The sequence below is a fragment of the Alligator sinensis genome, unplaced genomic scaffold (genome assembly GCF_000455745.1).
Source record: "Alligator sinensis unplaced genomic scaffold, ASM45574v1 scaffold872_4, whole genome shotgun sequence".
Lineage (NCBI taxonomy): Eukaryota > Metazoa > Chordata > Crocodylia > Alligatoridae > Alligator > Alligator sinensis.
Genome location: NW_005843044.1, coordinates 84,492 through 97,274, shown reverse-complemented (window position 1 = coordinate 97,274; position 12,783 = coordinate 84,492). Strand labels below are relative to the sequence as shown.

At 49.5% G+C, this 12,783-nt stretch overlaps 1 protein-coding gene across 2 annotated transcripts in view; it reads left to right on the top strand.

Annotated features, from left to right (window-relative positions):
* SLC6A17 (solute carrier family 6 member 17) overlaps positions 1–6,153 on the top strand; it is a 43,426-nt gene extending 37,273 nt beyond the window's left edge. Inside the window, exons 9-11 of one of the 2 annotated variants that reach the window (XM_025193411.1) lie at positions 1,705–1,864; positions 2,952–3,114; positions 4,074–6,153. In XM_025193411.1, the coding sequence (XP_025049196.1) occupies positions 1,705–1,864; positions 2,952–3,114; positions 4,074–4,442 (692 nt within the window). In that variant the 3' untranslated portion in view covers positions 4,443–6,153. The remainder of the gene's footprint in view (positions 1–1,704; positions 1,865–2,951; positions 3,115–4,073) is intronic. The other variant, XM_025193410.1, reaches the window with a different exon arrangement.
* The last annotated feature ends 6,630 nt before the right edge of the window (positions 6,154–12,783 follow it).

Below are 12,783 nucleotides of genomic sequence, written 5' to 3'. Positions count from 1 at the left end.
TAGCAGCACTGCTGTACGGCACAGTCATGCTGTGCACTGAAATACCTTGCAGTCTGCAGCAGAGCAGAGATTAGGTCCAGAGCTCCCGTGCTACAGCAATGCCCTAACCACAAGGCCAGTGGTGCTCAACATCTGGTTTGTGAGATGAATCTGGCCCACGTCATCTAGCCCACAGGGCTCTACATGAGTCTGGAGATTTGGAAGCAGGGGAGCGGTGACAGACTCGGAGTGAATCTCTGGGCCCTGGGAGGGTTGCGGGCAGGCAGGGGAGAAGATAACGAATAAAGTAACCCTTACACTGGAAGGGTTCAGTCATTCTCTCCTTCCCCCATTGTCCCACCTGGGTTGACTTGGTGCCCAGCTGGGACTCCCTGGAGAACAGGTCAACCACACACAGAAATGCATTGAGTTGACTTGGTACCTGGCTGCAGCTTCCTGAATTACAAGTTAGCCTGCCACAGGCATGCATTAGGTTGATCTCATGCCTGACTGCAACTCCCCAGACTACAGGTCAGCCTGCCATAGGAATGTAGTGGGTTGACATGATGCCCCTAATTTTACCTGGCTATGGTATGTCTCTTATCCTAGCTGATTCCTTCATGGGTATTATCCCACAAACTTCCCCCCTTCATCCTCCATAACACCCAGGCTCTTCCCTGTGCCCCCATGTACGCACTTCTGCTTGCCTTCTCCTGATCCCTGCCTGCTTGCCTGCCCAGTCTCATGAACCTGCAGCACCCCCTGCCTGTCTCCCACCTGCACCTATTGCCATTCATACCTGCCGCCATCCCCTGGAAAAAGCCTGTGTTCAAGACAACGTGCCAGCCTCCTACTGAAATGAATGAGCTGCACTGGGTCCTGGCTTCCCTGGGACAAAGAGAAACATTCAACTTGGAGGAATCCCCAAGGAAATACCTGGGATTGAAGTGAAGTGAATGACAAGGGAAGAAAATCAAAGCAGCATGAGTAAATGGCCAGAATAACTAGGATACTCCAGTCCACCATAGCAATACACTGGGTTGACTGGTGCCTGTCTGGGGCTCTCCAGGCAATGAGTCAACCTGCCATAGGGATGCACTGGGGTGCATGCACTGGGATGTGACCAGGTGCCTGGCCAGGACTTAGAAAAAATTTCTATAGGGGGGAAATACCCCATAGGCATGCACAAGGTCAGGCTAGCACACCAGATTGCACTCTTGAACTGACCCTGGATGACGACTACTTGCTGGATCTGGCCTGCAGATCAACCCTGCTCACAAGCTTCAGTCCACGGACCTGCCCCATGCCACTCATCTGGGCCACAGAGCCAGAAGACTGAGCTCCACTCCACAGGACCATTCTTTTGCCCCCTTCAATTGCTTTCAAGGGGACTATTTGGTACACTTCATACTAAACATGTCTGTACATCTTTGCAGGATCCGGCTTAGGTGACTAAAGTGACAGAGAGCCGGAAGAGGGGAGGACCAGGCCACAGCAGAGACGGGTGCATCCCCATAAGTTCATAGTGCCAGTGGTCTGTTATACCTAGTCATTACCAGGCTAATCAATGCTCAGTTGTGCTCGCTGGTATAATAATTCATTATTCTGATTTATTATTATAATGGTAGCTTCAGTGGTGGCCCTTTTTTCCACCAAGTTAACCCTCCCTGAGTGTGCCACTCCTTTCTGGGTGCAGTGCTGATAGAGATCTTGTGCTCTTTGCAGTTGGCTGTTGCATCTTTGCCTTCCTGGTGGGCCTCATCTTCGTGCAGCGCTCAGGGAACTACTTTGTCGCCATGTTTGATGACTACTCTGCCACACTCCCACTCACTGTTGTGGTAATCCTGGAGAATATTGCTGTGGCCTGGATTTACGGCACCAAAAAGTAAGAACATGGGCATGGGACATAATGGCTCAGACCTTTCTTACTGTCTTACTCCAGCTCTGGGTTCAGGTTCAGTCCTAGAAAGCAACACTACCCACTTCTGTGGAAAACAGCTCACCTGGACTCAAACCTGACTGAAGAGTCTGAAATGTCCAGTTAAGCTGGTCTCCAATGCTTCTTGTTTCCCTTCACTTGAGGATGTGAGGAGGGTCTAGAGCCAGGAGTGTTACCATCCCAAGATGGTTGTTCTTGCAGGCTGTATGGAACAAAATGAGACCCAGTAGTTGCTTAGTTGTTACTTCCCTGCATGAGATCCCAGAGCCAGCTCTACAGCCTCCAGAGGTTCAGAGTGCAGAGAACTATTGGCCTATCTCTCTGAACCTAAGCTGAACTCTGGCCTTTCTTAAGGTCACCCCGAGGCCACGTCTACACGTGCACTTTAATGCACATTAGCTTATTTTAAATGTGCATTAAAGCGTCACTAAAGAAATTGTGCTATTTAGTTAATGCACATTAAAATAAGCTAACGTGCATTAAGCATCACTTAAAAACTGCTCTTTAATTAATGTGCGTTAAGACAGGCTAATGCGCATTTTCTTAATACCTCACAATGGAGGGCATTTATACACATACGTTTTCATGCTGTGATGTGCTGGAGATCCAGTACACTTGAGTAGACTCAATTAATCGAGTCTGCTCCACGCACGAGCTGATGTGCACTGTGCTGTGTTGTGTGCAGTTGTATAAGCAGCAAAATGTACGTCAGCATGCAGAAAATGGTGGCAGTGCGCTTGTGAACTAAAACGCCTTCAATGTGTTTTCGTTCAGAAGTGCGCCGCCATCATTTTCTCAGCGCTGACCCTCATTTCGCTGTTTATACAAATGCCTGCACTGCAGCGCTGCAGTGCAAGCATGCGTACAAACGCCCGGAGGTACTAGATTTAATGCACATTAACTAAAGTGCATTTAATGCATGTGTAGATGGGCTAAAGTGACTCGTTTAAGAGCCTTCCACCTGACACAGGGGAAGGAAAAGGGCAGGATTCTTGTGTTTCACCCATTGGGGTTCCCTTTCTTTCCTATCCAGGTTCATGCAGGAGCTGACGGAGATGCTGGGCTTCCGCCCATCCCGGTTCTACTACTACACCTGGAAATACATCTCTCCCATCTGCATGGCTGTGCTCATGACTGCCAGCATCATCCAGCTGGGAGTCAACCCTCCAGGATACAGTGCTTGGATCAAAGAAGAGGTAAGTACAGGAGCCTCCCCTCTGACCTCTTTTTGAGACCCCTTTATTTCAGACCACCCACTCTTGCTTTTACTTACCTTCCCCAATGACTTGTCTCCCTCAGTAAGGAGTAGGTAAAAACTGAGTGAGGGACTTCAAGGTTTAATTCCAGGCTGAGTTTTCTCAACCTCTTTGGTGATGGGCAGTTGACTCCATCTCACTCCATCTTGGAATCACTTTTCTCCTGGTGTGCTTACCAGTTGGTGGGAGGTGAAGGTGAGAGGCAACTAGAGTCTGGGAAGATCTTCCTCGGCAAATGCAGCAAATAAGCAGACTACCATAGGTGGACTGTTCTTCTGCCTTCCATCCTATTCCCCTCTAGACCACGTATTTTGCAATAGTAAATGATGCCGCTGTAAGTGCAATGCAAATGAAAATTAAATACTCAAATGGCAAATCAGAAAAATGGCTGGTAAACTGTGGTAAATCCTCAAACTTGTGTGTGGTTGCATAAATCCACATTCAGACTGCACTGGCCCACTATGCAATCCAAGTGTATCCAGAAGTGTCAGTCCTAGCCTGCAGATCAGTCCTACAGCTGGAGGTGCGGGGCCGGATTCTGACCTTGGTTACATCAGTGAATTTGTAGTGTATATCTGACATCAATCATTTAGACCTGCCCTGGAGTTGCTCCAGAGGTACACTGGTGTAGCTACGGTCAGCACGTGACCACAGGATTTAAGTATCTTCTTTAAATACTTATTTCTTGTTTTGGAACTAGCTCTCTGCTTGCTGGAAGGTTTCTCATTGCTGGAATCCCATGTTTTAAGTTCTTCCTGTGGTAATGCTAACCTGGAGGGTGTGAGATCTCCCTGCTCTCCCTTTTGGAAGAAAAGTCTTGCCCCTTCTCAGGGGTACAAGATACAGGAGGTAGATGCTCATGCCCCCTCCTCATATGACACTGCCCCCTTCTCTTCCAGGCTTCAGAGAAGTTCCTCTATTACCCAACATGGGCTATGGCCATCCTCATCTCTCTGATCATCCTGGCTACTCTCCCACTGCCAGTGGTCTTCATCCTCCGCCAGTTCCACCTGGTGTCGGATGGCTCGAATGCCCTTTCTGTCACCTACAAAAAGGGCCGGATGATGAAGGACATTTCCAACTTGGAAGATAACGACGAGACCCGCTTCATCTTGAGCAAAGTGCCCAGTGAGACCCCCTCCCCAATGCCCACACACCGGTCCTACCTGGGCCCAGGGAGCTCTTCCCCGATGGAGATGAACAGCACACCTAACGGACGCTATGGAAGCGGGTACCACTTGGCCAGCACTCCTGAATCTGAACTGTAATGACCGCCCACCACCCTCCCAAACAGAGCCCTGGAGAGGAGGTCCCCAGGAGCTGATCCTGACCCTGAGGGCACTGATAAAAGAAACCCATCTTCGAATTTTAACCAGTAAGCAGCCATTTCCAGGGATGACATCGTAAAGGGATTGTGGGAGGGAGCGGGACTTCTCTCCTGGCAACCTCCAGTCAAACAGCAGGATGCCTTCCCGGCTGCCCTTGTGAATAGAAAAGAAAATGAAACAAGACACTGCAATAAATTTTATAGGGATGTTCCTACAGAGATGCCTCCTGGAACAAGTCAAGAATCTCTTTATTTTCAAGCACCTGACGGTTGGAAAAGGGACACACAATAAGGTGACAGCCAAAGAAGTTTCCTCTTCTAGCCTGGATCTGTTCCCCCTCCGTTCATTTTCCTTTAGGTAGGAGACGTGACAGCCTTATTCCAGTGAGCACATCTAGCCATCAATGTTCATACCATGATGAAGAGCCAGTTCCCTCCAGGTTTGTGTTGCTGTTGTGTCTCCTGTGCTTTAAAAGCTCTGGAGGTGCCCAAAGCCTAGCATCTGTGGACATTTCTTACCATGCAGGACTAAGGTGTATCCCAAGTAGGCAAAAATGCTTTGTAGCCAGTGGCAGAGCCTGGCTAATCTTTGGGTGTCCGTCCACTGCGTTGCTACTGATGCCAGTACAACATACAATGGGATTGTGTCAATGAATAACTTTGAGATGAGGAGATCCCCTTCTGGATGAGGCTTCAAGTTAGCATGCCCATTTACAATGCAGTGTTACTCTTCCAAATGGCAAAAGCAGCACAAGACCTCAGATGGATTCAGGTGCGTGAGCATGTGCCATGTGTGCAGGCCAGAGTCTGAACAGAGTTACCACAGGGTAGATCCAGAGTGATCTCCTGGGAAATTGCAGGGTTCACACTGGAGTCACTCCTGATATGCAGCATATAACGGTGTTCAGGTTCCAGCCCCATGACTTTTATTTTCAATGCACTGTGTGAAAGAGAGCACTGGGAGAGTGATGAATAGATTCCCCTTGCTAGACTGGCTGGATGCTCTGCAGGGACAGGTAGCAAAACTGGGGCTATTGGACTCCTGGTTTAGCTCTCAGGAACTAGATATTATCATTTGCCCACGTCCTTGGGGTTGGCTGGCTATAACTGAGGGCTGAAGGTGACCATGTGCACCCAGCATCTATTTACAAGGCCCAGGTATCCTCAGCCAAGGATCCAAATCCCTCCCTGGTATAGTCCCACAGACATCAGTGCCCTTACGCCAGGGGTGTATTTGGTTCTGGGGGCCATGCCTTGTTTCAGGAAGATGGAGCTTGGCATCACATGTTATTGAGTCTCCTCTCAGTTAGCACTAGATCTTCACAGCTCTGCTTGGCTTCTGTGCCTGACCAGTGGGTCTCTTGTTTGACCCAGTCCTGTCACAACCATCCATGGGTTTTGGGACCTGTATGAGAGAGTTATGCTGGTACTCCCAGCTCCATCTAAGAGGTTAGGACCAGAGGCAGGGAGCATCACTACCCCACATCCATTTGTGGGTGTCTAGAGGAGCTGTGAGTGTGACAGGTCCTGCTTCTCATGTCCCTCTGGGGCAGGGGAAGAAATTGTCATCTCACATATTGCTACCATCTGAGCAACTCGCTGAGACCTTGCTTTTGCACTTAAAGCCAATGCCATAGACTCTCATGCCAGGGCCCAGGCCACTGATTTTATTTTGACCTTGCAGAGGCTGAGAGACTGTATCTTCTCTCTGCCTCTCCTTTTCCCTGTCCCATTTCTCTTGGTTAAATACAGGCAGGCTAAAGACTGGTAAAAATCTCTTGGGCCTTTTGTGCTATTGGTTTCCAGGAGCAGCCTTTTCTCTTTCTGTCTCCCTCTCTGCAGCTTCCCTTATGCAGCCAGCAAAGCTTTACATGCCATATTTTACTGGCATATCACATGCACCTTTCCCCCAAAAAAATTAGCCTTCCAAAATTGGGGTGCATGTCTTGAGTGGGGAAGCTGATTTTCTGCCCCAAATAGAAGCACTTTGCTTTGATTCCTGGTCCACCCAAAGTTTAAAAGCAACTTCCCAGCAGCAGCAGTGCCATTTCTATTGAGGCAGCCGAGGGAGTCTGTTGACTTAATGGTTCCCTGCTTTTTACTCCACAGGTGCTAATGACTGCCTCTTCTTTGCAATGGACTTGATTTTCCACTAATCAAGCTAACTTTTCTTTTGGCAATTTTGCTGTCTGCTAGCTGCTCCTGGTCTCTTGTGTCCTATTTCACAGCTCTACAGACTGTTTTTTACCTCCTTTCAAATTTGTAGATCTGCCCATTGAGACCAGTCTTTAGCAGCAGCTACTGTTTCGTCTTCCGGGTGAGTGAGCTGAAGATTAGGTTCCTCATCTGATCTGTGAGGCCATAACTCTAGCATTTTTTCCCTTCATTCTGCACCCCCCCCCCCCCCCCCAAAAAAAAAGATGTATGTCTTTATTTGGGGGCATGTGGTATATAAGGAAATACAGTAACCCCTCTTTTCTCCTTCTGCTGCATCTGCTAACTGAGATTTCTGCGAGTACTTTAACTCAGACCCTCAGTAGCCATTTCACAGATAGGCAAAAGGAGGCACAGACTTGGCAAAGGGTGCAGTGTGAAGCACTGGGAAGAGAACCTGTGGCATCTGGGTCCCAACCATTGGTCTGTGAACAGCAGGCCTCCATGCCTCAGCCACTACGAGCCTTTCATGTGAGGTCGCAGCATCCAGAGGGAAGGGTCCCACTCTTACAATTTTTCTGAGTCAAATTCAGCGATGTCATGCTTTAATATCCTTGCCCCAATTTGGAAGGCAATACTTCTGCAAGAATGAGTGATGACAAACCCAATAGCCCCTCTTCTGCCACTCTTACCTGTGCCCACCATTCATGATGGCCTTTTCAATCCCATTTTTAGTGGAAGTCTAGCCAGTTGGCTGTAGTGGGCAGCTGTTTACAGCAGAGCTGAATGTAGGCTGCCTGGCGTGGCATGTGGACCAATTCTGAGCTGAGACTGGTTTGATCCTGGCTACACTTCACAGAAGCAGAGAGACGCTCCTGCTCAGCATGGGTATAGACAAGTTCTGCACTGGATTCAGTGAGCCTGGTCCCCTGCCATGTTTCTCTGTTGACTTCAACTGAGTTATTCCAGTTGACGCCAGCTGAGGAGCTGACCCCAGGGGCCTGAGCCATGTTCACTTTGCATATGCAGATGGCCAAGTTGGTGCTAGTTTCCCAGTTTTGCCAGGTATAGCCTAAGTTTGATCTTCATCACTCTGGTGATGATTCTTCCCTCACTCATCCAAGAAGGTCAGTGAGGAGCAACTCTACTATAATCACTACCCTGGTCTGGTGTGGTCAAAGGAAATCGGGGCCCATGCTTTCCTTTTCAGTAGTTCACACCCTGGCTCCAGTGGGTTCCCACTATACTAATTCACCACTGGCAAATGGGAGCCACTGATTACAATTGCTTTACTTCTCCCATTGTTCTTGATACTTTCTATCATATGATAGGGCCACCACTGTGCTGATTTAGCCCAGGAAGGGACTGGGGGAAGGCAGGAGGGATCTATCTCCTTTCACTGCCTTTTCCTAGCGTGATTTATTAAGTCACCAAGTCAGGTTGCCTATTTGCTGTGCGTTATTAAAGGTGAGGATAGATCCACTACAGGGTGGATGTAGAAGTCTCCTGGTCCCTGTGTCCCTTAGCGTCTTGTTGGACACCAGCAGTCCTAAAATGTATCAGCCTCTGATAAGAGCAGTGTGGCTACCTGGCTCTCCTTGGTGACCTTGGACAAGTCCCATCTCTTTTTCTGTGCCTCAGTTTTCTGATCTGTAAAACTGAGCTAATGATCCAGCCCACCTTTGTAAGGCACTTCGAGGCTTTCTGCTGAAAAGTGCTTTATACAATGAAGTGTTATCTAGTAAGGCAGCATTTGAACCCCAGGTGGAGCAGACTGCTTTGTGGTTTCATGGGAGCATCAGTGCTTTGCACCAGCTGGGCTCTGTTCCCTATTCTGCTGTTGTTTATACTGGGAACATCCCATGGCCTTACCCTGTTATCCCTGATTGACACAAAGGAGAGGCAGGGGTAGAACTGGGCCCATCACACACAGAAACCTGAATGGATCCTGGGCCTCGATTGATTTGTAAATGAATTTTCTGATCCCAATACTTCGGGCAAGGGGAAGTGTCGTGGAAGGAAGCAGAGCCAGGGACTGTCTGAGAGGGTTGGAGAGGGCACAGCGGTGTCGCTGGTTGTACGGTGGAGGCCTGTCTGCCTCCAGCCACCTTGGGAGCTGTGCAGACAGCTTCTAGGGGGAGAGTGAGGCATGTGCAGCCAGGGTCAAATCTGTTCTTCTTTTTCTCTAGTCTCCCCCCCATCTCCCTGCCCATCTTCTCCTTCTGCCTCCATCTGCTTGTGCTTTTCTTCCCCTCTCTACACAAGAGCAGAGGAGTCACTCCACACCATTACACCATGCATCCATCTGGACCAGTCTCCCCTCTTCCAGAGTGGCCAGCACCAGCTATTTCCAAAGGGGAAGGAGGGATGTGAGGTATCTCCTCATGGTCAATCATGAAATAACCTGCCCATAAGGGAAAGCCCTGCTAATTCCTGATATTTCTAATTCTGTCTGTCTGTCTCTCTCTCTTCCCCCAGTGGGCCTTTCTCTCTCTGTGGACCCCATCATGGGGCTCCAGGCCAAGTAAGCCAGGGGTTATCACAGAAGCACAAGCTTGAAGTCCAACATAGATGTCCCAGTGTGGATCTGCATATCTGCTAGGACAGATCCCCAGTTGATGTAAAATCACATAATTCTAGATGCTTTGATGGGGGTTATACCCATTTATTCCAGTTGGGGATCTAGCCCATAATCTCTTGAACCATGTTTTTGAGCCAGCAGTGAGTCTTTTCATTTCCCCCTCCTTCTCTTGGTAGTTTGGAGGCAACGGTGATAGACAAGTGAAGAAAAGCTATATTATATATATAGAATAATAACCTATAGATTCTATTTCTATTGTATATTTACTCTGTAAATGTTGGTGTAAATTCTGTTAAATGACAAACTATTCAAAAGTGACCCGTGAACTATTTTCATTCTCAGTGCTGTACAGATCTATTTTCATTGTATATTTGATATATTTATAATTTAACTTTTTTTTTTTAGTGTGTGATTGGTGACTGTCCCCCTGCCAAGCTGCTCCCAGGAGTGGGGCTACAAGGGGGCCGCTGCCTTCATTTAATCTGTGGAAGTTTAGTATTGCTTTGTGGCATTTGCTAGGTATTAGGTTCCAGGGTGGGATTTAAGTGTTAGGTGCTGTTTGCAGTCTGTGTGTACGTGCGTGCGTGCGTTAGGGTTAGTACATGCTACGTGTGTTTGTATGTGTTTTGTTAGGATTGACTTTCGCTGTTCTTCAGTCACTTCAGGGTCTCTCTTTCGTTTCTGTTGGCCACCAATGCATTCGATTTTATAGCAATGAATGTGGCTGGGGGAGAATTCATGAAACTTGTCTGATAGCTGTTCCCTCTGTCTGGCAGGGAGAGGGTTAATGCTAATCCACTGCAGGGTTTTATGCTGCCAGTCACTTTGTTGAGCTCTCATAGACATGAGGAGGAGCCAATGCTATGGTCACTGCGCACCTTCTTTCTTTGTAATTACAAAATAACGATGTCACTGTACCTGCCACCCTCGGGGCTCCTGGTTTATTCCCACCCTGACTTGCGTTGTTGGGAAGCTTCGGTGTCCTTGATTTTATCACAAGCAGCTGCTGAATAGACCAGTAGGAGAGACAGCAATGTGACACATTAACCACTGTTGTTAACTAGGCTGAAACCCTCTAGAATTAGCACTGTGGGATGGAGCCATTATTGAGGATCAAGGACCAATATGGGTTATTCTCAAAAGATTTCCCCCATCTCTTTGTGGGAGCCCTTAGCTGCTACTTCACCAGCCTGCTTCAGTGAGGCTGGTTTATTATAGCACAGGATGCAAACTAAGCAAGCACAACAGCCAGAAGGAAGCACTGACTTTCCAAGTCCTGTCCAGTCCAGCCCAGCTTGGGGCCACACAGCAGTGTCCCGGCTTGCACCCGCATCCCCTGGGTGCTGCATGGAGTCTCTGCCCAGCCCTGGGAGCAAAGCCAGATGAATGAGTGCATTTCATAGATCCCGGGCCAGCAGTCTGTCTTAAGACTGAAAAAACAAAAGGTCAGCACACGTCCCTGCCCCAGTGCAGTCATATCATGCTCAGGGAACTGGAACAGCAGCCCAAGCCAGGAGGCAGTGTTGGGGAAAGGCTTCAATGAAGACCACAGAGGCCTTGTCTTGCAATCACTGCAAGCTTAACTCGACCTCCTCCTTGTGCACTGCAGCTGGCTTGGACAGTTGCATTCATCACACGTGAGCCCTTAGATCAACCTGGGTGCAGGGGAAGGGGCAGCTGTAGCAGGTTGGTTCTGCCATAGTAGATAAGGTCCCGGTCCACAGATGCAGACACCCCATTGTTTTGCTGTTGCTCAGGAGAGGATGCTTTGCACAGCTCATCTATAGGGGTGGAATCGGAGGTCTCTGGCCTAAAAGCATCCGTCTCTACTGCATAAGGTAGAAGCAGAACTATCAGCAGGGGCTCATAGGGAGAGTTTAACTGTCTTAAGATATGCTCAGGATCTGAATCCAAATCCCTGGACCACACCTGCAGCTGGTGGGAAGCAGTGTGGCTGCACTGAGCTACGCTGGTTTATACCACCTAAAGATCTCTTCCCCCTCACCCCCTCCCCATTTTTATGGGGCATGGAGGTAATGCTCCATGCCCACCTTGATCTAAGCCAGGGCTGTTTGACTTCTGGGTGGTGGAGGGCTGCACACTTTATAGGTCCCCTGGGATTCCCAGCTGCCCCCTACCCCCCCCCCCCCCCCCCCAAGCCCCTTGAGGTCTTGCCTGCTTCCTGGGCCATGCTGCCCCAGGGGCAGGGAGAAGAAGCTTGAGGAGGGAGGGGGAGCCTGGAGACTCCAGCAGCAGCAGAGCAGCGGGGGGGACCAGCACCTGGACCAGGAGCCCCTGGGCCTCAAGTGAACCCCTCTCCTGCAGCCTGTGGGCTGCGAGTTGGACAGATTTGATCCAAGCCATCCCAGACTGGAGGAAGGGGAAGCTCAAATCCAAGTCTCGGGTTTCAGTGGAGGCCAATCCAGATCAGGGATTTTTGGCAACTTGCATTGGAAAGAGGCTCTGCTTTTCCTCCTCGTTTCACTGCATAAACTGTTGGCAGGACACAGTTCCATAGTAATCTCATTATGCAGTTGGCTCGCTGTGCGGTGGGTAATGGCTTCCAGCAATACATTCCCTTGGACAATGCTTTTAGTAACATGCTATAGATAAACACTGTTTTTGTCGATGCCTGTAAATGACTTAATATGTGGTGTGGAGTCCTCTGGAGACAGCGCAACCTGGATGCCATCCCTGGCTGAGGATGGGAAGAGCCAGCCTCCACGTCGCCCCTTAACGGGCTTGTGCAGTATTACTAGGTAGAGTCAGCCTCTGGTCCATTAGCAGGAAAGGACCTGGCGGGTATCTAGTGAGTCAGCTTGACTCTTGGCTGAGCCCGCAGGCCCTGCAGGCTCCTGTTTTGCTTGGGTCGTTTATCCTGGTGCTGAGTCATGCTGTCCAGTGGAGTTTGCTCTTTGGATGTTATCTCTGCACCCCCCTGCATTTTATACTGCCTGGGGGAGCATTGTCAGCATCAGCAGAGGTGCCCTCAGCAGATGTGGTGAGATGGACAGCCCAGGAGAGTCCTCAGGAAGGACCGCTGGGGCTGTCTAGCTCACTCATGCAGAGGTGAGATATCTGCCACCCTGGCAGTCTGAACTGCTTCTCTGGTTGGAGACTTCCTGCTCTGCTCCTTGTTCTGTTCGATGAGATTCGGGGAGAGGCCACTGGAACGATGTGCCGTGGGTGCTGTTGCACAGCCAGCAGTCACTGCACCGGGCACCTGGTGCAGAGGCCTGATCTGAAGACGAGGGACATCTTTGGGAGTCTTTTCATTGACGACAACGAGCTGCTGTGGCTCATTTCTAAGCGCAGCACCTCCCTAAAGGAGAGGAGATGCTGCGGTACTGTGGGGTGATGCCCACAGAGGTTTGAATGGTGATTAATGCTCAACCTTCTCTGAGCCACATTTGGGGACCCAGAAGAGTTGAGACAAAGCCTCCCATTGACTTCTGAGGACTTGAGATCAGGCCCCAAAGGAGCAGAAACAAGGACCAGGACTAGGGAAGGAAGCAGACTCCATCTTTGCCTCGGGTGCCAGGGCTCT